The sequence below is a fragment of the Scomber japonicus genome, chromosome 23, assembly GCF_027409825.1.
Source record: "Scomber japonicus isolate fScoJap1 chromosome 23, fScoJap1.pri, whole genome shotgun sequence".
Classification (NCBI taxonomy): Eukaryota; Metazoa; Chordata; class Actinopteri; order Scombriformes; family Scombridae; genus Scomber; species Scomber japonicus.
In genome coordinates, this window is record NC_070600.1 from 11,745,673 (window position 1) to 11,770,745 (window position 25,073).

At 43.9% G+C, this 25,073-nt stretch overlaps 1 protein-coding gene across 6 annotated transcripts in view; it reads left to right on the forward strand.

The window, feature by feature from the left end:
* The window catches only part of foxp2 (forkhead box P2), a 104,645-nt gene that overhangs the window by 56,438 nt on the left and 23,134 nt on the right, over nucleotides 1–25,073 (forward strand). For all 6 annotated transcript variants that reach the window (XM_053314119.1, XM_053314123.1, XM_053314124.1 and 3 more), the window contains 6 exons: nucleotides 4,351–4,440; nucleotides 13,987–14,124; nucleotides 15,723–15,812; nucleotides 18,039–18,228; nucleotides 19,559–19,841; nucleotides 21,763–21,867. In XM_053314119.1, coding sequence (XP_053170094.1) covers nucleotides 4,351–4,440; nucleotides 13,987–14,124; nucleotides 15,723–15,812; nucleotides 18,039–18,228; nucleotides 19,559–19,841; nucleotides 21,763–21,867 — 896 coding nt within the window. The remainder of the gene's footprint in view (nucleotides 1–4,350; nucleotides 4,441–13,986; nucleotides 14,125–15,722; nucleotides 15,813–18,038; nucleotides 18,229–19,558; nucleotides 19,842–21,762; nucleotides 21,868–25,073) is intronic.

The window sequence follows — 25,073 nt, forward strand, 5'->3', positions numbered from 1 at the left end:
CTCATTTGTCTATCCTCTCCAGCCAGCCTCTCCAAATCTGTATCCTACCATCTATCTGCCCCGAATCCACTTATATAAGAAGATTGGGTGTAAATATTTTGGTGTGGAGTGTCAGCGCATATCTCCCACGCCAGCGGGCCGCAAGCCTCAGTCCAATCAGCCATGTTTGTTTATTCAGCTTAAACTGTTTGTGCCTTGTTTTCCGTGGCATGCGACTCCCCCTAGCTTAATAAAGTGTCACTTTTTCTTTTTCTTTTTCTCTTCCCTTCTTTTCCTTTTCATCACCCACCCCAGATTTGTGTCTGTGTTTCCTGGAAGAGACGATAGATAAGCCTGGTGGTGTTGTGCTGTGTATGTGAATGCATGCACCACCAGGATCTGTGTGTGTGTGTGTGTGTGTGTGTGTGTGTGTGTTGGGAGTTGTCAAGACTGTCAGCATGACTGGAGTTGTTCTGGCCGACAGCCTAGTGTTGAACAGCAGCCCTTTACTCCCTATAACAAACACGCACACATGAATACACACAAAACATCTGTTCCGCACACAGCACAAAGACTTTGATGTCACGATGCAACCCATTTCTTATTGATCAACAGCTGACACACACCATGTTTACAGCTACTTTCTTGAGCACGGAACCAGCCTGTGCGGGCCGCAGACCTACATACCTGTTGAGGGCGACTTATTTCATGCCTGTTTCATCATTCCAATAACTGCTATATCCCCCTAATAATAACAACAACTCCCAACCTGACCCCAAGCAAGGAAGTGATCTGCACTATCCAAACACAATGTCACAGCTCCTCAGATATATCCAATTCCAATGTCATGGCTGCATATCGTGCAGTCTCCAGGTGGATTTGAAAGAGTGACATTCTTAGAAGATGGCTTACTTCTTGCCACCCCTCACCCCGTCCCCACACACACCTTTTACGCCACATACAATAAGCAATCTGGAGATTTGTAATGGTTTGGCTCACTGCTAATGTGTTTCATGCTTGTTTAAGATCTTTGCATGCTCCTTACAATGGTGCATTGTGATAGGTGTTCCTTATTACCCTGTTCTGTATAGAGTCTAAACATCGGGGCTTGGAGAAAGGAGGATAGTGGGAGGGAAGGATGAATGAATGGCTGATACATTTTTTTATTTTTTTTAGCTCCCTCTCTCTCTTCCCCTCTCTGTCAGTCTCTTCTCACTCTCTCCTTTTCTCCCTCTCCAGTGATCTCTGCATGCCTATTAATGTAGCAGAGGAATGCCTGTGTAAACATTCTTGTTTCTCAGTCCGTTTCGCATAATAGTTGCCTGTATCGCCTTTCTCCTGACCTCACTATCTGAAACCAATTACACCAGATCCATTTGGGCTGAATCTTATTTTCATAAGGATCCCCATGTTGCGGTCTTGGTCGCTCTGTGTGTTATTTTCCCCCCTCTTATTTTTTTTCATCTTTTCCAACCTCAGTGATGGATATCAACATCAAATATGCCTCTGAGTGCCTTGTTATTTATATAGCAGGGCCCGGCTTTTTTTCCCTCTTTCTCTCTCTCTGTCTGTCTGGCTTGCTCTCTCATTCTGAAGAATGTGTCACATTGTGCTGTTTATACAATGTGTGCATTAATAGACCAGGGATGTCATTTTTTCGTGCATAGCAACCCAGGTTAAATAGACGGTGTGCCCGCACTCGTCTGTGTTTTTGTCCGCTCCACCAGCTCTTCAGCAAACTTTTGATGACTTTTCTTGGCATTTGCTGCTTTTTTGTGCTTTGAGATGGGCTTCAGCTTGCCATCTCTGTGGAGTGGGAGGTAGGTGGCACAAATTGGTGCTTTTTACTGTAATGGCTGAATACTCAGAGCCAGTGAAAGTGAAGGGACAGGCCTTTTTTTTTCTCCCTCCCTTACCTTCCATGCCGTCACAGTCTCTCAGAAAAATGGCTAACCCCACTTCCACAAAAGAGGTGACAGACAGTTTCAGGCATGACAAACCACTCTGGAAAAGTTTGGCCGGTGTTGATAAGGTCTGTGTTATGTTTGGAGAAGTACTCTTTATGCAGTCTGAGCAGACTTCTTTTCTAATAAGCCCGGTGTAGTTGATCTCTCTGCTTCACCCCCTGTGCGTCACCTCTCATACCTGCACCTCCCTCGATATTTACCTGGCGTGGATATTGGAAGGGCTGTTAAAAACATCCCTTTCTTTGTACTCTTGACCACGTGTAATATATCGAGTGGCTCTCTTGACTTTGGGTATAACACAGCAAGTCATTATTGATTCACACATGGATAAACATTTCCTCCTGACAGCTACCTTGGGCTGCACTCATCAAGCAGCCTTCCCTCTAACTACTGTGTGCAGGACTCAATAAGCCTTATAATTACTTTGATTTACCAACCATGATGAGATTAATTAGCCTCCGTGTTTTAATTAGCAAAGTGATTGGCTGCATTCAAAGAATTTGTTTTGTCTTCTGCGTTCAGTCAGAGGAAGTCAAAGTCGAGCAATGTTTGATTTCCCATCTAGTTTGGAAAGAAACCACAAACATCACTGACTGCAGGTGTTGATGTGAGCTATGAGCAACTTTTAGTATATATGTGTGTGTGTGTGTGTGTGTGTGTTCTGAAGAAAAGCCACAGCTCAGCTTACAGATGTCACATTACACACACACACACACACACACACACACACACACACACACACACACAAAGCAGTGGCGACTAGGTTCCTCTTACCAAGGAGACAGATCAATGCAGTTAGGACCCAGTGCCAGTGTAATGTGTTTGTTTACTTTAGTTCAGAAAGCCTGGCTCCTCCTGAGCAGCCAGACAGACAGGCCCCCACCACCACCAACACCACCACCACCTCTCCAAGCAACCCCCAGCTCTGTCTTTTCATAATTGATCAGGGGGGTGGCTGCATTCCCCGAGGGGTTAAGACATGGCAACTTTTTTTTTTCGCCTCCTCCCTCTAATTTTTCTCTGCCTCACTCTCTCTCACTCTCACTCTTTCTCTGTCTCTCTCTCTCTCTCCCTCTCTCTCTCTCTCTCCCCCTCTCCTGTCTTCTCTTCTTGTTTGCTCAGGATCTCAATGTACTAGTTCAAACATTGTTCCCACCAGCTGGCAGAGCTGCGCCATATGCACGCCCTGTCAAGGCAGCTGTTGTCATGGATACTGACAAGCACTAGAAAATAAAATGAGCACCTCTGATTCCTGAGGAAGTGTCACTCTCCATCTGAATTTTTTTTTCATTCCTTGCTTCTCCTCCTACTCGTCCTCTTCTTTTTTCTTCAAAAAAGAAACACTGTGAAGTTGTTGTGTTGTGTTGTGTGTGCATACTTGTTTTTTTTTCGCTCCCACTTGATGCTCTTAGGCCTGAAGAATACAAGGTATACGGCTGTGTAGAGCGGCAGCAGTAGTAGCAGCTGTGCACAATGTTCTTTTCTGCCAGACTCTTTCATCCATCTGCTCTTGAAGAATTGGAGTGAAGCTGCTAGCCCAGCTGCCACCGTACCTGTGAAACTGGAGCTCGCTCGTCACACACATTCAGTACACACAGGCAGGCGGGAGGGGATCTGTAATCCCATCAAACCCTAGAGAAATAAATCAGAGAAATTATCATCCCCGTGTCTCGCAAACGCATCAAAGGGTGTTGACGACAAATTTTACAATTTACAAATATGATTTTTCTAATTCTTCAAGCCATGTGTAAACAGCTGCAAACTAATTTCATCAGGCAGGGAAAGGTCTTCCCTTCCCCATCTATCCATCCATCTTTCTATCCATCATTTCTATCGCGCATCCTCTGCTCATAAGCACCCTTAATGCATAGTGTAAAACCTGGGCTGCTAGTTAATTGACTCTAAATGTAATCTGATGTTGATTTTGTCAACTTTAATTACAGCTCCCAGGGACACTTCACATGGTGCTGCCTCTACTTCAAATTGATATTATGAATATGCAAATGTGGTGGTAATTTGCAGAGAGAAGTGGGTATTTCAGTTGAGCACACACTAGACAGGTCAATTCTACTGACGCTCTGCCTCTTCTTTTTCAGCAACCCCCCCACCCTCTGCTTCAGGGGTGCTCTAGACAAACTGCATTTATCCTTGATCACGGCTCTGTGAATTGTTATTAAACGTATCTCCAACGTAGTGTTAACCACGTCAGAATGTGTTGCGTAAAATATCAGGTGAAATTTGACAGTCAGAGATGTACTGTCTTGTCCCTGAAAATTTGAATTATCTCTACTGTCAGCTTCAAGAAATCTAATAGTTTATTTTCACTGTCTCCCCTCCTCCCTCCCCCATCTTTTACTCTCATTTTCTCACACTGTCTTTTGTCTTGTGTTCTTTTTCTTCTCAGGCCCTACAAGCAGCGAGGCAATTACTCTTGCAGCAGCCAGGCAGTGGCCTGAAATCTCCAAAGAGCCAGGACAAGCAGCGTCCACTGCAGGTAAAGCAGCTCCCCGTATAATCTCTTAAGTCCATCCATAATACATGCTCCTCCGAAAAGAAGATTTCCTCTGTTCCACAAGTGTGTTTGATTTGCCAACGCAATCCTCGGGCCTGTCATTGGAATCCTAAAGCTGGACAAGCCAGTCCCTAGGAAGCTAAGCGTCAGACACAAAAAAAAACACAACAGACACAGATCTCAGAGAGCAAAGCTTCATCCATCAGCCATCTGTCCATTTTCAAGTATACATTTTATTTATCAGTGAGGAGTTTCAAACCATTTCATGCTTATTGTCCATCAGTTCATTAATACTCCAAGTATATCCAAAGGTTATATGGTTGGATGACAAATTGGTGGACATCTTTGATCTGTATTCTTTTCTCCATTCGATCCAGAGTGTTGTTGACATGGGAATATCCAGAGGTTAGTTATTATTTGAAAGGCATGTCAGCCTGAGTAGTAGGTTATACAGACAGCTAATTTTAACTGCATGTCACTTCCACTCTTCAATGCTAATTTACCTTATTGATTCATAGAGCTGTCTATTTCTGTTGTTAGTGCTTTAGAAAAGGTCACACATCTACACATACGCCGCACACACACACACACGTTGCACACTGACACCACACTTTCACATTAACACATTGTAGCCACACTACCTGCTGCCCTCTCTCTTCCTGGCATTAAGATTTTCTCACACTGCGAGTCTTTTCATTCTGCTCGTTTAAGTCAACAAGACAGTTAGTTGGTTTTCCTGCCTCAAATTATGTAAGGCCCCTTGACATCTGCTCCCTGTTTTTATTATTAGTATTTTTTATTTAATTTATTTTTAGCCGTTGGAAATTGAAGTGTGGGAGTTTGTGCCCTCCACTCGGCTAATAAGTACTATCAAGGAGCAATGGTTTACCTCATTAGAGGCTCTGTGCATTCCATTAATGACAGGGAAATTGGCGTTAACCTCACCCGTTGATACGTATTTTCACAGTCTAACAATGGCAACACCTTCAATTGAAGTCACACCCCTGTGTACCTAATTACGCACTGGCGAAGAGATAAGGTTGGCAAAGACTCAGTCATGCTATTGCATTTAAATAATTCAACTCAACCTCATCAAGAGCTCTAATATTATCAGTATATTCATACACTATGGCATCAGAATTTTCTTTAAATCATTATAAGGGTATATATTTATTTGAGTGTGTATATGTATGTATATGTATATGTATTTTATTTATGCTCATTTAGCTTTCTGTATCCTACTGTTGGGCATCTTCTGTTTGAAGTTCTGTTTACTGAAGCGAATAGATTCAAATAAATGGGATCCTGATCTACAAATGCCTGCATAGTCACCAAGTGCAATACATACATGGCAGGAAGAATAATATTGAATGAGAGCAGTGTGGGTGCATGATAACAGTCAGCCCATGCCCAAGCCCCTGCCTCTAATAACACCAGCAGATGGTAAATATTGAATATTTACATTTGCTTACCCCATCCTTGCCTCGCGTTGGCGATATGAATCAATATGAATCAGAGGCCCTGCCGATCGGCCTGTCCTCAGCTCCAACTAATCCATATGTTGATCCAGCCTTTATTAACATCCTCACCTCTTTTTTCCAAAAAGTCTCCATGCAGAGCATCATTGGAGAGGCTCTGCTAACTCTCCCAGCAACACCAGCCCCAACAGGGCTCAGTGCCTTCTGGTCCAAGATCATTTTTTACACTGGATCTGCGCTGCTGCGGGCCCATTCATTTTGAATGACATTTTAGCTATCATACTCCATTGTGTAAATATCAGTATAAAGCAGGAGAAACTATCAGTTCATTAAAAGTCCTTGTTTTTTTGTCCTTTATTCTATTTTTTTCCTCTTGTCACTACCATCTTTTTTTCATTATTGTCTTCAGGGAGTTTACCCAATAAAGCTGCATTATTTACCTGGATTATGAGGCCACAATGGGTACTATAGTACAATATTTTATTAGCTTCATGGCTTGATAAGCGTCAATGGCAATCAAGCTACATGTTTTCCACCGGAGGAATCATGCAGATTGATCCCCTTGTATGATTAGCGCAGCAGAAAGTGGGAAAAGGATTAATATTACCATGACATCCTGCTTATGGCAGAGATACTGATAAATCCTCTGCCAGTCTTTTTTCCTCTTGTTCTCCCATCTTTGGTATTTAAGAGCGGGGAAATGATCCATAGATCATGGCATGTAAATTATTTAGTACACAAGCATCTAAGTGCCTCAGCTTGCAGTTTTAATTACGCGTATTAGCAGCTAAAGGCTCTCGCCTGACTAATTCTATCCACTCGCTCATCACTGCTTCTCAGGAGTTGATGATGCGGAGGCAGGCAGCTCTGGCATTCTCATGCATGCATATACACATGTAAAGAAGAAAAAAAACTGTCCCACAAACACACATACAAACACACACACAAGCTGCTTCTCCACATTTGCGTAATGTGACAGGTCTATTATTACACAGTAAGCCCACGGGAGCACTCAATAAACACCTATTTCTCCCTGTAAATCCCCCTGCCTCCGCCATGCTGCTTACACGGCTCTCCCAAGGCACACAACACCCTCTCGTCTCTGCTCCATTCTCCTCTGCTCCTCTCTCCCCTCGCTCTCCTCCTCTCTGTGGCAATATCCCTCCTCTGAAAGGCATTTATACACTGACATTTGGAATACAAATAAAGAAACGCGGACAAGGAGAGGCGGAGAGGATTACAGAGGCCTATGAGTCTGACAGTTGTTTCATTCGCACACACACGTACATAATGCATGTACACGCAGCCCGCACTTATACACAACACAAGCACAATGACAGTTGCTTCAAGTTTTAATGTTGCCAGATGTGACTTTGTGCAAGAGTTGTTTGTTAGAGGCTCTATTGATCAGTATTGATGAGGAGCCGGGCACCTGGTGAGTAGGTTGTGTTCTCCATGTTTTGAGAAAGAGCTCAAAATAAACTAACAGGTGCTAGGTGTTGTCTATCTTACAACATCTCCTCCTAACTTGTCACTATTGTCACACAGACACCACCTCTGTGCTGTATGTTATGGAGCACATATCAAACAGCTGGAATGACCCCCTAACCTGGTGTGACAGTGTGAAGCTACACCATAACCCCCTCCTCCTTGTAGTTAACATCCAATTCTTAACCATGCAAAAACTCTGCCGCTGTACCCCTTTCACACTGCCAAGCTGTGAATACCCTTTTACAAGACTAATAACCCCACTGCCATCTGTGCAATGATCTAAGTATGAATGAAAATGTTTAAGGTTTTTTACGGTTGGTTTATAGACGGGAGGAGATGTTGATTTAGCCCTGTTTTTCTGTAAATTCTACAGCTTCATGCCCAGGCCAGTCAGATTGGTTGTGGGCACTGGGCCATCCTAGGAAGTGTCACACTTTTAAAGGTCAGGTCCACGCTTCAACACTGAGCCAATATCATCCTCGATAGCAGCACTCATCTGCTTATTGACTTTCATCTGGAACACACGCACACAGATGTAGGGAAAAGGGCTGCGACGCTAGGCTTGAGTATAGGTTAGCTGACTTCAGCGTGCATGGCTAAAGGATGGTAGTTCACATTTACATTTATGAATATATCTTTCCACTGCATCCCCTCTGGTTGGATCTGAAAATAGAGAAAAACTATCACAGCAGAGGGAATAAAGAGAGGGGGAAAATATTATGTTATTCATGAGGAAAACTTCTGTTGACTCTGAGAGAGAAAGAAGGGGGAAAAAAAAAAAAAACGTCAGCACATTTTAAGTCAAACACCCTTGGTTACTGCTTTTGTAACCAGAAAACAAGATTTTTTTTTCTATACCCACCTCCCTCCCCACACTCTTTTTGCCTGCATTTACAACACCTACAGGACAAGATTGCTAAATTGCGAGGACAGAGCAGGTTCATCATTGTGATGCAAAAGAAGTTGAAATGCAACCCCAAGGCGAGGTAGCTGAGTTTGGGGGATCAAGAGAAAGTGAGAGGGAGGGAGGGATAAAAAAAAAAAAAGTAGCTCAGACCTTTGATGTAGCAGCAACAAATTTACCTTGTGACAGAAGATACATGGGTGCAATAAACGAGTTATACCAGCCCTTACACATGCAATCAGATGATTCTGGCCAGGGTGTTAATTGGATCCTAACCGGCAGATCTGATACGCCTGGGCCCCGATGGTGAGGGGGGAAAGCCTTTCCAAGTGATGAACTATAATTCACTGAGCTGCTTGAAGCACTTGTAATTTACTGTGTGTCACTGATGAAGAGGCTGATCCAGTGGAGGCCATATTACCTGCAACATCAGAGGGAAGTGCCCCCCCCCCTCCACCCACCCCTACCCCGTCACTCTTACTTGTACTCTCTCTCTCTCTCTCACTTTCTTTCTATTTCAACACTCTCCACTCTCTGCGCTTTTATTTATTTAATTCTCTCGCTCTCCTCCTATCTGTCGCTCCCATTTACTCCTGGAATATGTACACCTGCAGGGAGGCATCAGTCGGAAGTGAATTGTGCCAGTTTAATGATAAAAGTGTGACAATTTGTACTGATAATGACACAAACAATGCGCACAAGCAATGTCACGCAGTTACACTAGTATACACTATGTTCGAGAGGCTTAATCAATGACTATCTGCATGTAGAGATAAATCAATATGGAAATTGCACTAAGCCCGTCCCAATCTCCTCAGGCATTTTATTAAAGGCTTTTACATGATGGTTCTTTATGTTATGATAAATTGCGCTTCCCATGCACTGCTGGCAAACCGTTATGGAAATTGATTTAGGAAAACATTCAGTAATCTACTTAGCTTGAGTCCTGACAATCTGGAGTATTGATCTCCCTAAGCTGAATACACGACATGCGTTTTGAGCGAGTGCGGTCTCACATGCACGCATTTGATTCGACATACGAACCACACACACACAACTACTTCTTGCATACCACACTTGAACTTCAGAGTCAGGCACTCCCTAAAGCCAGCTGCCCCGGAGTCTTGGTGGTCCTCGAGTGGAGAGTCCCAGCTATCAATAATCGTGTGGCCACATTTGGCAGTAATTGGCTAGTAAATGAGCAGTGTCAGCTGAAAGGGAGTTGAAAGGTCAGAAGTCCACAAGTTATGAGGGGGGTCTGAGTTTGGGCCCTGCGCCCCCATGGGATGCTCAGGAGATTGAGATGAAATAGGGGATGGGGGCGGCAGTGAAGGGGTCTCTTTCTCTCTCTCTCTCTCTCTCTCTCTCTCTCTCACTCTCTCTCTCTCTCTCTCTCTCTCTCTCTCTCTCTCTCTCTCTCTCTCTCTCTCTCTGTGTGTGTAAAATGAAGCTAGTGGCTTAATTAGCAGTGACTCTCCCTGCCAAGGATCCACAGTAATTACCAGCTAGGACCCTTCCATTTCTCATAGCAGTTATCTTAGCAATGTGTGTAGCACAGCTCAGTCCCTGTCCAGTACTACAGGACGAACCATTGTCATTGATAACCGCCCCGTGTTCGTTGCCCCCACAATGTTTATAGCCGATATCTAATCACCAGTTTCCCCTCTGCTTATTACTGCTAAGTGAGTTGTACGGAAGGAAATCGAATAAAAGGAATTCTTCTCTACCAGATTTGTAATTGTTTAAGTTTGAACTCTGATACACCAGTTATCTCCTGCTTTAGGTAATTTGAGTTCACTCATAAAGTCCCATTGCCGTAAAGATAAAGTGCCACACAGTGGAGTGGGTGTAATTGCTAAAAGTGCATTTGTCCATTGGTCCGGATAGTTGGAGGCAGACAGCTGCGTTAGCTAGCCAGTGAGCACATTTCAGTGGAGATGTGGTGTTTTGCATTTAATGCCAGAATGCCCAGTTAAATCAAACATAAGAAGAGACCTGGGTGCCAGCTTTGCCTGGAAGAGATACCTGAGCTCTCTCTGTGGAAGAGCTTGACCTTTTGTTGAGGCACTTGGAGAGGCTGGTTACAGGCTGCGGGTGTGACAAGAGTGGTGTAATGATCTGCTAGTTCTGGTGAGGGCCCCACCAGTGTTGTCACATCAGGAGCCAATTTAAAGGTCCTTTATTTTGCTCTCCAACTTTGAGGGCAAACCACATGGCTTCAAAGTTCATGTCAATACAGCTCATCATTCTCTTGTAGTTTTTAAGACAAGGGACATAAACAAATAGAGGGTTCAACTGGTGAGTGCAGTTAAAAACAAGCATGTTTCTTATAAATGGCTGTAAGGCAGCGGTTACACTGAAGCATTGTTCGGAAATCATTAGCAAACTACTCTTTTCCATCCAAATTTGCACATATTAAACGTTAGAAGCACCTTTTCTGTTATTAAGGTCCCCAGTGACTGCATCAACCACAGCTAATTTCAGACAATTTCATGAATCCCATTAATATTTTTTTGTGCACTAGTATTGGAAATATATCCTTTTGGAATCCAGAGAAACAGAGGTATAGCCCAATTGGATATCATGGCTCCTCTTCTGTGAAAGAAAGTCTATTCACGGTGTGCGGATGTTTACGCCACTGCCACCGTCTAGTAAATGCTCATTAATTTTATCCCTTCGTGGCAAAATCATTTCTAGGAGAAGCAATTCAGCCTCCTGTTCCTTTCAATTCACCGCTCACGTCAATCAAGCCCTCGTGCAGTATCCTGCAGAATGGAGGTGTTATATTCCTGCAATTATCATGTCATATACTCGAAAATGTAAATGAACGTGTGTGTAAAATTAAATTTATGGGTTGTCAGTGAAGAATAAGAACCAGGAGAGCAATTACTTATCTGCTTTCATCTTGGAGCCTCTGATACGTCAAGCAGAAAAGCATGCAGTTAAATGCTGGAATTAGCTTTGTGCTGCACTTCACAATGGACGTGGGCCAGTGCCTTTTCTCCCCTCTCTTTCTTCAACCTGATTTTCTCTCCCGTTTTTGTTCCCCTCTTTTTGTTTGGAGCAGTGGTGAAATGAAGATGATTATCACCCATTATGGCTCTAAAAAGCTAATGAAAATGTAAAAGGAACTTCCCAGTTTCATAACCTGCTTTTACTGTTTTGATTCACGTTTCTGTTGTCCTGTGGTGAAGTTTTGTTTGGTTTTATTCACTGCTGCTGAAATATGGCATTATTCACTGACGGGTATTTCACTGTGAATGCTTATATTTCACCACTTAGTCAACCAAGAACCACTTTGAAGCACAGAGTAGAATTTATACTTAATTCCACTTAATATATGCATGCACATACTGTACATTTATGGTAAATCCTAAGTCTGCATCCCTTTTGTGAACCAAAACATCTTTGAGCCAGCATCCAATTAATACTCGTAATGAGTGCATCTCTCATGTTGTTTCTCAGCTGCGCTCGTCCCATTGTCATGGCATCCAACACAAAACCAGGAGTGACTGTGGGGGTAATTACTTACCTAGCAAATGTACCTTTAAGGGTTAATAACATTGAAGGTGTAAGCAAAGCATTTGCATAATTACACACGGACTGTTTAATTTGCAACTTTTGATGGCTTTTGTTCAGCATCTCGCCTATTGTGAATGCATTTTCTTTTGCGCTCTTGCATGGAGGGTCCAGAGAAGAAAAGAGATGTACCACAACATCCTCCTCCACCTCTTCCACCTTAGATGGAGTCCCCTCTCTCTAAGACCCTAATGAACAATGGAGGCAGGATTTGTTTGAATATGAATATGAATGTGCAGCGGGGCCGGCTGGAAGTTGACCTTCAGCTGTGATTTTCAGTTCATCAGGATTAGTCAAGGCGGGCGATCAGGAGCCACTAATGCATAATGACTTCTAAAATGAAAAATGTGTAGTGACCATGCAAATGTCTCGGCTAATCAAAGAGGGGGGAAAACCTGGGGTGGGGGGTAGGCGTTGAGGAGAAGAGAGCTAAACAAGGACGTGTCAAGGCCTGACAGAGAGAGAGAGGAAGGGAACGAGAGGAAGAGAGAGAAGGAGGGAGGGAGGATAGACATGCATGGAAAGTAATCAAGGCAGCTTGATTAGCTGGCGATGAGGACAGGGATGTCTTATTGGCCCCTTGACACACCATATAGGCTAGCTACTGTCATGGCAGCTCTCCACCAAACACTGTCGCAATTAGTGTCAGTAAAGGTGTTACTACATGTTGATATATTAATTGTGTTATAGTAGCACACAGTCTGTTTGTCAAGAATCTTTGCTTACAGGATGCAGCATATTTAGCCCTAAACATTTTTGCATAAAACATGAACCTATTTTGTGTCAAAGCTGATTATATTACACTTTAAAGGTTGTATAGAAAAGGAAGGGGGGATTTGTGTCGCTTCAATTAGTCAAATGAAGTGTGTGTGAGTAAATAAGTCTTTTCCGGTTAAGATGATGCAATTGTTGAACCATTGCATTGTTGCAGCAGATGCTACAGTTAATAAGTCACTCATATTGTTTTCCCATAAAGCCAACTGGAAAGCAAACCAAGTTTATATATTAACACAGTAATCTTTCACTCCACAAAATTTGTTCAATTTTTAAGCAGGCACGAGGAGCTGAAACGGCGCAATACAACCGTTAGCCCACGCTCCCCTGTTAGAATGTGTGCATGCAATCAAAGACTGAAGAGAAACGTATCCTCTTCCTATTGATCTGCTGCTTCAGAAGATGCTTGCGCTGTCGTCTTAGAAGAATTTGGCGGAAATGCGGGATATGTATCTTTGTTTTGTTTTGGTGAAGTTCTTCTACTGCGGTTTGACAGCTCATATTTTAATGATTATCACCTTAAAAAAAAAAAAAAAAAAGACATACATTTTTTAAAATGGCATGTAGGCCGAGAGCAAGAAATAGTTGTGCTATCGGCTGCTTTTATGAGAATGAGAAATATGTAAAACTTGAGAAGGCATCTAGTCAAAAAAAAAAACATCCTCTATCTTTTCCCAATATTACCCTCCTTGCTAACATAAAAAAAATATTGCAAGGTGAACCCTCAACCTCCAAGCTACGACCCACCACATCATGTTGATTGTGCCTGCCATGTGTCCACTTCATCAGTGTAGTTTTAATCAACTTCAGAGTTCTGCATTTTCACGCTGTTTCACAATAGCAGCGCTGATAGGCATGCTAAAGTGGGGGAGTTCAAGGGTCCTGCTAATTAAGGTCTACGTCTATTTAAATCCCTTACTTTTCCCAGCGGGGTGGAGAAAGGAAAATAAGATGAGCAACACAAAGGCACAGCACCCATCTGTCCTTCAGCATCTCCTCTAGTCTGCCAACCGTCACTGCCATGGGAGGCCTGCTCTCCCTGCCTCTCAGTCTCCAATTACCACACTCCCAGTAGATCCACGCCAGTAGGCCTGACGCATGTCTCTAATGCTCTATTTTTCTAACTTTCTTCCTTTTTTGTTCATCCCTCTTCCCATTTTTCACTCCTATGCTCTCATTGTTTACCATTCCTTTCCCACTTTCTGCAACTTTCTGCAACCTTTCCTATCTCCAACTCCTGCTCCTCTTTCCTACCTCCTCTCTTTCTTTGCCCCTCATTCCTCCATCATCCTCCCTGTCCAGGTTCCAGTGTCGGTGGCCATGATGAGTCCCCAGGTGATCACGCCGCAACAGATGCAGCAGATCCTCCAGCAGCAGGTGCTTTCTCCCCAGCAGCTACAGGCCCTGCTCCAGCAGCAGCAGGCTGTTATGCTGCAGCAGGTACAGTACAAACACACACACACTCACCTACCTAAATGCATACACACCTAGATAAACATATCTGCACAAACACTCAGGCACAGTGACAGATATATGAGTTTCTCTAAAATGATAACACTGTCACTTGGCATTTATGTCGGGCATGTGCACGCACACACAAACATACAACCCTGAGTCACTCCTGTGCCAGTGTATCACAGCCACCACTCACTGATGCCAACTCACCACAACCTCGTATCCTTGACACACTTACCAAGAGGAGTCTGAAATTGACGTACTTGTTCATGTCGCCTCTAATTAACTGTCTCTAGCGTGTTGCTGGTTCAATTCCCTGACAAGCATTCATCAGGGATTGAGGGAGTAGGGCAGAGTTTGGATGAACACCAGAAGCTGACTGATAGGTGATGGATGATGTAATATTTCGAATTGGCTCGTGGAAGCACACACTTGGCACAGTCTCGTGTCAGAGTTGAAATGCATTTCTCATTCATAGATTTGATTAAGGGAAAGAGAATTGTTTAATTAAGAATGTCAGTCACTCTGATTGTTCCTCTTCATTAAGAGCACTCACACTCTACAGTATATTTGGTGGCTGTTTCAGTACAGCAGTGTGACTTTGCATTGCATCTGTAAGACCAGTTAAAATTTTACCCTCATTTTTAGTGCACATTATTTTTGTAAAGTACAATCAGCATATCACTGTTCATCATGTTGTATCAAAGAGTTAGTCATGAAAATGTCATACAGAGCATTAAGAATCAGTAATGCTAAGTAAATACGAATCACATGGACAAAACCTGCCCTCAATCAGCATAGAGCAAAGTTCTACAGTTGATTTATGTTGATTAAGCGACTTGAACAAGAGTTACAAAACTTGTAACTTGTGCAATTGCTCCTTGGGCTCCCATTCATTTTTTTATATTAGTGTCTGTTAAATCATGTAGATATTTCTATGGCAGTTAGCAGAGAACTGGACCATGCATTCCAGTGGCCTGCTTCACGGACTTCTCTTTTAAGCCAAAAAAACCATCTGAAGTTTACATGAAATTAAACTGAAATCATCGTTTCAATAGCTACCACAGTATGTGTGTTAAAGGAATCAGTTCAATGTAGCGAACCTGTTCCTGGGAGAGTTTATTCTGTTTATTTGAGTCACTCAAAAGGAAATCAGTGCACTCTGGCAGCCTAATGCGTAGTTAATATGATGAATTGTTGCCCCCTACAGATCTGTGGGACTATTAAAAGTCCATATGGAGAGGACTGTGAAAGACAGCAAGGATACAAATGCCAAAAGCAGTTGAAAGTGTTATTTATAATGTGCAACAGTTTCTGCATAACCAACATGTGAAGTGCAGCTGGAGCTAAAGTAGTGCAGCCAAAAAAAAAAAAAAAGGTTGAGTCAATTGAAAGGGATGTTCTGTGAAGGGTTTTTACATTTTAATTAATTAGAATTAGTTAAAATTGCATCAGTGTTTGAAATCAAACAGATGCTGCTGTCTATGCTATGGATACTAGAGGAGTACTTAGAGTTATATTATAATTTATAAATGTGTACTGGTATGTATTTACACATTTTGATTTTCTGTCTGTGTCTGCAGCAACATCTGCAGGAGTTTTATAAGAAACAGCAGGAGCAGCTTCATCTACAGCTTCTCCAGCAGCAACACCCTGGCAAGCAGGCTAAAGAGGTAGGTCCTCCACACACACACACACACACACACACACACACACACACACACACACACACACACACACACACACATGAATACCACCTATGATTTCAGTCCAACATTTAGATGACTCAAAAGAGATCAAAAGAGGAACTCCAAGCTCAGCAGTAGTAACTGTAGTGTAGATTTGTGTTTTAAATTGAAGTCCTCTATCTTTTCACTTCAAATTCTAAACTTTAAACTTTTTTTTTTAAAGTAAACTAATTAAACAGATTAATTTATAAGTCAAACTAACCCCTACCATACACACACCACCTGCACCAACTAAACTCTTAGAACCATTCCTGCTTCCATCATGCGGTATGGAGACGCTGGTCCCAACTCCATTAATGAGCTGTTTCAAGTGACATTCCTCGCACACCCACCTACTGGTAGGAGACCAGAGATAAAGGGTCTCGGGTCCAACTCATTAATGACCTGTTACTATGGGCGTACAAACATACACAAACACATGCTCTACCACTAAAGTTACAGTGTACTGCGCTCATAAATCACAGTGACAGGCAGCCGGTCGACAGGCATAGCTCCGTCTTTTTCTCTTTGGCTATCAGTGAAGAGAAGTGCGATAGCCTCAGCCATGTTTACGTGTCAGCGCTGAACCCTGAGAGTCATTCCAGGGCTGTATGCAGGCTATACTGTACGTGTTAAAGCAGTTAAATTGATCAGAAAGAAAGGTATCACATAAACACACAAAGTCTGCTCCTCTCTCTCTTCATGTTGCACATCTCAGTGTCTCTTCAAGCAGCCCATTATGCTGCCCCTACAGGAAGCCGCAACTGACCTCCCGGCGGCTTTGTTTCTGTTTGGATTTGTGAATAGAGTTTTTCAGGGGCCCTGCCATCAAATATGGAATAGAAATTGCTCCCTTATTTCTCTTGAGGCAGGGTGGAGGGGTGTTGGGCGTGCAGGGGCAAACTCCCTCTCTCCATCACTCCATTATGCAGCCTGTTTTCCAGTGAGCGCATCACAAGTTTTCCTCCTCCTCCTCTTCTTCCACCCTTCCATCCTTCTCCAGGTCCACCATAATATAAACCTACAGAAATACATGAACATGACATGCTGTATGCACACACACGTGCTGTATATGGTGAGGAGAGGAGAACTGAAAAACATAAGAATCAGTTAAAATACATCCCCCATTTTGACATGACAGACTAGGGATACAGAGTGTTTTCCATTTAATCTAATAGAGCACACTTTAAGCCAATTATTGTAGTTTTCTCTGTGTGTTTCATAATTTGATATATTGTAGGCATTAGTGATATGGCACTGGTTTATAACTCAGAGCCAAAGCTTTTGTCTCTCCCGAAAATTCACTCCATCTCCATCTTGTTTTGCCGCAGTGACTGAGTTTGATGTTTTTCATTTTGTTGTTGTTTTTGTTTTTGTTTTGCACAGCCCTTACGCAATTGCCTGTCTGGCCCTGCGATAAACAACTCTGTGAGGCAGCGAGAAGAGCACAGAGGGGGAAGAAGTGAAGGGGGTAGTGGGGGGGTGGGCTCTGCGCTACGTGTGTGCAGGCATATGAGTGTGTGTGTGTGTGTGCACTTGTGTCTATGCATTCACACGCATGTGATGCTATAAATCTCTCATTCTGCCAGCTCCCTCTGGCCACATAAGCTGTAACAGACCATCAGTGAAGGCGAGACAATTAACTATCAGGGGTGGTGGTGGTGGTGGTGTATGGGGGGTTATGGGATGGGGATTATACCAGAGGCTTAGTATCATACACAATCACAAGCCACATACACTGACAGGCTTGAGAGCTGGTATATCAGCATAGCTTTGTGTCTGTTGTGTGTGTGTGTGTGTGTGTGTGTGTGTGTGTGTGTGTGTGTGTGTGTGTGTGTGTATTCTCACGGACATGAACACACACAAAGAAAGGAGAAGGCAAAAGCACTGTGGTACAGCCCAAAAACAGGAGGGAAGACTAAGTGAGCACATACAGAAAGAGAGAGCATGCAGAGAGGCAGAAGAAGAGGCAGAGAGGTGTAGCTAAGGTCATGGCAGAGGCGAGTGAGTGCAAACTCCCAACACACACACACACACACACTCACAGCAGAAACCCCGCTCCATCTTCTCTCTCCTCTCCCTCTCGCTCAGTTGTTAATTCGTCTGTAATTTTCCCTCCCCTCCTCTCCTCTCCTCTCCGCTCCTCTCTTGCTCCTCTCCTCCTCTCTATAGCAACAGCAACAGCAGCAGCAGCAGCAGCAGCTGGCCGCCCAGCAGCTCGTCTTCCAGCAGCAGCTCCTGCAGATGCAGCAGCTCCAGCAGCAGCAGCACCTGCTCAACATGCAGCGGCAGGGCCTGCTCTCGCTGCCTGGCCCCGCTCCTGGCCAAGCCGCCCTGCCCGGACAGACGCTGCCCCCACAAGGTAAGAAGAAGCGGAGGGCCTCTGGGAGGGAGGAGGGAAGGAGGAGTGCTGGACATGGGTTGTGTTGTTCTGGAGCATGTGACTTGCAGCACTTGTGGTCACATGCTTCCTGTGTTTTGTCTGTAGTTTTTGGGGTTCAACTGTTTGTCACTGTGCTTTTGTCGCCATCTGGATGTCTTGCATTCTCACTTATTGTCAGATTTCTATCTTGTGTCTCCAAGCCTGTCTTGCCCCATTCCTCCTCTGTCTTTCTGTCCTTCCTGTGTTTGTTTTTCTCATTTGTATGCACCTGTGTCCCTCCTGTGTTATCTCTAAGTATGTCTGTCTGTCTGCCTTCCCCTCATTGGTATGCTCTTCCGCCATCCACTTTGTCCCTAACTCTCCCAATGAGCATTTTTTTTAGTCTTTTAAATCTTCCTTTCTTTTTGTCTCTCTTCTTGTCTGATTGTGGCTTTCTTTGTCTACCTCTGTTTCTCTCTGAGCTTTGCTTAGCCTGTGTTTGTATTTGCTGTTTTTTCCATCTCTGTTTCTATTCCCCCACTCCCCCCCTCACCCTCTTCCTCCTCCTCCTCCTCCTCCTCCCTCGTTTGTTGTTGTTGTTGTTGTTTACAGCCTTCACTGAGAGCCAGGGAGAGGAGAAAGAGAAGAATGAAAGGGACAGAGAAATAGAGGGGAGAGAAGGCTCCATTTTTTCCCCCTCCTGAGCCAAGTAAACACCTATGTTGTTGTTTACCACCAAAATGGCGGAGACAGAAAACAGGCAGGGTGATTTTAGAAGGGAATCAAAGGAATGCATATTGCCTAATTAGTTGCCAAGCTGAAAACAAGCAGTGGACAAAAGCTTGTTTATCACAGATGCAAAATCATAAACAGTAATCCACACTGTAATCAATGCTTTGCAATTCTTCTTCAGATTGTTTTTGAAACACACTAATCTTTTGAGACTAAGAGAGTACATGAGTGATCTATTAAGTGGTAAATGGAAGGAGAAGGAGAAGAAGAATCGCTGTTGGTTTTTGTGATCGATATGAGTTCAAGTTCAGGTCTGAGGTGAAGCAGCGTGGGATGATAGTCACTCACTAGGGGCAAGGCCTCGAGTCATGCACCTCGTACAACTTTTCAAGCTGTTGTATAAAGTTTGCAGAGTTTAGGCTTCAGCTTTTTAGTTTACTGCAAATGTCTCACTCTGTGAAAAAAGGCTTTTCATTCAGTTTGTACACTTTATATATTAATTGTCCCTTCCTTCTTCTCTTTCTTCCTCTCATACTCTCCCCACTCAACTCCCTTTTGCTGTCTTTCCCTCCACTCTAATCTTTGACTGTTCCTCTAGCTGGCCTGAGCCCTGCAGAGCTCCAGCAGCTGTGGAAGGACGTGACCGGAGGCGGTGGTCACGCCATGGAGGACAACGGCATCAAACACAACAACAGTGGCACTGGTACCACCGGGGGTGGCGGCGGTTTAGACCTCTCCACCAACAACTCTTCTTCAACTACCTCCTCCAATCCTCCCAAAGCTTCACCGCCCATCTCTCACCATTCCATCGCCAACGGACAGTCCCCCGCCCTCAACCACAGAAGAGAGAGGGAAAGGGAAAGGGAAAGGGAGCGAGAGAGGTAAAATAATTGAAATGTCATCCGCCCACCTTTTGATACAGCGCAGAGGAAAAAGGCAGAGAAGATGAAAAGTTTACAGCAACATATTTGTTACCCGTCACACATGCATAACAACAACAACACAAGCTGAGCTTATTGTTTTTGTTCCACGATTCAATGTAGGAACACATCAGAGCTCCACACTCCTAGTATTTGTCCTTGTTTAAAAAACTGTTGTTTGCTACAGGGAAAACATGATGTTTTGTTTATTTGTTCAATAGTTTATTAGTGTCTTGGTAATATTCAAAAAAGTAAGAGCCTTGTTCTCCCAGGGGACCACGTGTGCCATTGAACGCAGTTAGCTTGCACACAGATATCAAAAGCAGGGAGAGGAAGCCATGCAGGCAGGCACACTTACAACAAGCCTCTCTGGCAGGCAAGACAAGGTAACCTCCTTGTACATTAAGTATTTAGTGCTTTCTCTCTTTTTTTTCTCTCTTTTGAAAATTACCTTCTTTGCTTGCTTGTCATGTAAACAGAATACGTGATGCCTTGAGTGGCGTTTCCAGGATGTTTATCCTTGTGATGGCGGCTTTTATAAATGCAACCAGCGCCAAAACACTGACTGTTCACATATCTGCCTATCTGGCCCATGCATTATTCAAAGGCTTTTCTTGGGCGATATTATAATAAGGACTTAGGGTAGCGCCGTGTGTATGTGTCTGTGTGGATGCTTGGTAGAGACTCACACTGGAGGTGGAAGTGCTGTGTAATTGGTTTAAAGTAGATGCTATCTCTCCAGTACCACTAAAAGGAGGCTTGAAAAAGATATCTTTAGAAAGAAGACAGAGAGAAAGAGAGAGGTAGAGAGGGACTGAGAAGAGGAGGAAGAAAGGGGGGAGAAAAAAAGACTTTTTATCTGCTTGTGTCCCAAGGGGTGTTTGGTGTCTTATAATGATCGAACAAGGAGTATTGTCAGGAGCACTGCTTACTAACATGCCACAGATCGATGTGGGGAAAGCCCCTCTGTAAAACGCAGTGTGAGCTCCACCAGTGCTAACACACATGCGCACACACGTACATGGGCCACACACACAGACATGCATGCACATAGTCGTCGACCACACACATACAGTACACGCGCAAGCATAACCTATAAGCAGACATATATACAAAGAAACCGGCTGTACACAACGCACTCTCATTCACATTCACATTTTCACACACAGACAGACACAGACAGACACACACACACACACACACACCAGTGCCAAACCTAAAGGTTAAATTGTCATCTTTAATAGGATGTGCTGTCTAGGCAGGGTCGTAACTTATTTGGGTGCCATTTGAAAAACGCCAGAGCACCCCTGCTCCCCTTGTCCTCAAAGAACATAAGTTACACAGAGTATTAATCTCCTGATGAAAATTATATGGCTGTCTGGATTTTTAATGTTTACTTGAAAGCCTCCACCCCCCACCTCCTCCCTGTAATAGCTTTACAAGATGGGATGGTGGCTGCAGCGGAGACAAAGCTACAGCTCACTCTAGAGTTCTCTTGGGGATGTTGGCTGAACCTGTATTTCTCACACATCAGTCCACACTGCCTCAAAGTTAATGTAGTTGCATCTTATGATTATTTAGATTGAGTGGAGATCAATGGTCAGACATGGAAGCTACTGAGTTACTCAGCTTTGTTGTTTTACATGAACTCTGTCCCCCCTCTGTAGTCTTGGCTATCAAACAGTTAAATTGAAGTGAAACTCTGTTGTTTGTAACCTGACAGGCACAAACCTTATTGCAGCTTCTGTGATGAACTTGATGCTACCCTCCCCTTCTTATCTTTAACCCACTGTCCCAGCCTCTCTCCCTCCCTCTTCTTCTCCCCCTTGCTCTTTTGTGTGCTCATTTCCTTTCTGTCTCTTTTTTTCACTCTTGTCTCCAGTTCACTACATGAAGAAAGCGGAGGGTCCCACCCCCTGTACGGTCATGGTGTGTGCAAGTGGCCCGGCTGCGAGAGCATCTGCGAGGACTTTGGACAGTTTTTGAAGTAAGAACATGCACTGTGACACACATATTGTAGACACATGTAGAAGATTCCTGCTGTTAAAACCATGTGGAGTTGTGTGTGTGTGTGTGTGTGTGTGTGTGTGTGTGTGTGTGTGTGCGCGCATGTATGTATATATGTATGCAACAAGCTAATGTGTAGTTTATTGTGCGCCACACAAAAGTTACCCCCTACACTCCAGCACCTCCTCTCTCTGTGGGTACAGACAGTCCTAACAAAGAAAACATCACTGCCTTTTCAAAGAGCCATTTTGACCTTCTAGACAGTCAGTTGACAGGGTTCAGCTCTGGCGGTGCCGGATTCAAACCAATTCTGATCCATAACAAATCTCCTTCCTGGCGTGCGAAGGCCTGATAGGTTTGTGAAAAAGCGTCAAAAGCTAATGGCAACTCGCACGGCCGCACACTTACCTCCACAACAAAGGCCCCCATTCACTGTTGTCATGGTGCAGGCGCCAGGGCGAATGAACTCTTCATGCTCCATCAACAATTTAGTTAATTAGCTCATTTGTAATTGGCCGGCTTTGTTGCCAGGATGTTAGTGGGGGGACATCAAAGAAAGAAGGTGTTTGCAGCACTGCCGATTACAGGTTATCACATTGCCACTCACTGAGTCTCTCTCTCTCTCTCTCTCTCTCTCTCTCTCTCTCTCTCTCTCTCTCTCTCTCTCTCTCTCTCTCTCTCTCTCTCCCTCTCTCTCTCTCTCTCTCTCTCTCTCTAACACACACACGCTCTCTCTCTCTCACAATCACTCTTTCCCTGGCTCCCTGCTCTCACACAGAGAAGAAAAGAAAGGGAAAGCTTTAATTTGAATATTCTAATTAGATTTGTAATTAACTGTGAAATAACGATCTGGCGAGTGTTTTTCATGGGCTGTAAATGTCCATGTGAATTCGCATAAACTCTTGAAATCAGGACATTGTTCTGGCGTATTTTCCAAATTATGCATTTCTCTACAGTAGCGACTGTAATAAGTTGCAGAAAGCTACAAAAATTTACTAATACAAGAAACTAGTCCACCCATGGGGAGCTGCTGTAGGATTTAGGTCAGGCGTTTGCTAAATCTACAGCAGCTTGCGAATTAAAACTAAAAGGTGCATCTGTGAAATGAAATGACTGTAATGAACATCCATAGCCCAGTGTTTATTAGTCTTTGAAAGAAACAGCCAGGCAGGACATTAAACTGTATTTTCACACTCTATCAGCTCATACAACACGCTCAAAGGAACCATAATTGACAGCAATAGATTTAAATGAATCATAGGTGAATATATATGATGACTCCAGCCTGACAAGTGTGTTTGCTTATCCTCTGTGCAAAATGCGCTGCATACATGTCAATGTCAATATCAATTTTCTAGAGCGAGTGTAGCACATCCATAGGCATCATCTCGTATAATTTTCAAAATCATGCTTATGAAAAGCTGGTCGGCGTTGTCCGATTTACACTGTCATGTGCAGTAGTCCAGGTAGAAGAGTTTGCAGTGCAGCTTGGGAACAGATGTGTGTGTGAGATGGCAAGCCTGTGTCGGATTATCAGGTTTTTTGATATCTTGTCCTATCACCTCAGTACACTTACTTAAAGAAGACATCAGTCTATCCTTCTGCACTGTACGCTCTGCTCACACGCAAACACACGTAAGTCTGTGTGCTCTAAGGATACTGTGTCTAGGTAGCTTAGCTGGTTATTTAGTTGAGGGGCAGAGATCCATTTTATAAAGCGACGTGCCAGTGAATCCGGTAAGCTGGTAAGCCAATGCAAAAGGATGCATGGTTGTAAAGACAAACTGAGAGAGCAAGGAAAGACAGACGGAGAGAAAACAGGTAGATTTCAAACTTGAAAGCGAGAGCACAGGTTGACAGATGGTTTTGTAAGAACACTGGCTGCTACAAAACAGAACAGTGTCTTGGTTCAGCCCCCCCACCCCCAACACACACACATACACACATCCCTGCAAGTCACAGCCTGGCTCTACACTGTAACCCAGCCAGCACATGAAAACAGACACCAACAAAGAAGGCAGGCTCGTCATCAGAACAAAGATGGCTGCTCGGTGGCGTGCCTTGGAGCGGTGATTGTCGGTGTCAGAGGGAGTCCTTTTATGTTTCTGGAGATGCTAGTCGACTACACACACACACCGATACACACACACACACTCACAAGCGCAGTTTAAACGGGGTTACATAAAGCGGGTGTCAGATTTAGATGACAGTTTAGATGTTGGTAGTCGGGTGTGGGTTACGCGTGTTGAGAGGGAGTGGGAGGGGGGCACCCAAGTCAAGCTGGCGTCTCGCAGCTCGCAGTAGGAGCTCAGCTCAGCGGCGGTGACACGTTTAGTCATCTATTGTTTTGTTGCATGAAGAAACTTGTCAAGATCAGCATTTAATAGCTTCTCAGTGTTCTTTTAAGTGTTCTCACCTGGAAAAGGTAGCCGCGAGGTGGCTGGCACCCTGAATTAGCTCTCTGAAGTTCAAAATGAAATAATATCGCTGGGAATGTTTCTTGACTGGCAGGTGTTGGGGTGTGTGTGTGTGTGTGTGTGTGTCTAGTTGTGTATTTGTGTTAGTTACATGAGAAAGAGAGAAGGAGAAGCATTAATGTTATTAACACTGGAGCTATTTGTAGGGACTTTGTATAGTAAATAAATAAAATTAAAAATGATTTTATAGATGACCACATGTCTTCTTCTCCAGCACGGTCATGTCTTGCTCCTCCCACCTCCCCTCACTTTGGCATTTAACCTTATATACCCCCATTTAATTCAATGTCCTCCCACCTCAACAAGATCCAGTTTATCTATACATAAACAGTTACTTTCTCCTACACACACACTTAACTCTTTCACTCTTTGTCACCGCCCTGCTCTCCTTATTACAGGCAGAGAGGCAGGCTCTATGTTAAAATGGCAAGCTCAGCCACTAACCTGAACGTTGGTGTCTGCAACCCACTGCTAATTAAACCCACAAGGCAGCAGCCAAATGTCTTCATCTCTATATAATGTACATACACACACATATACGCACACTGTGGAGGCAGGCAGTCAGGCAGGTCCCTGGCCCTGGATAGCGGAGTTCCCCTCTACCCCTCCACATGTCTGCTGCACTGTGACAAGACCTTTAAAACGGAGGGCATTACTTATGCACCACCACTATGGGGAGGCTGTCTGTGTGTGTGTGTGTGTGTGTGTG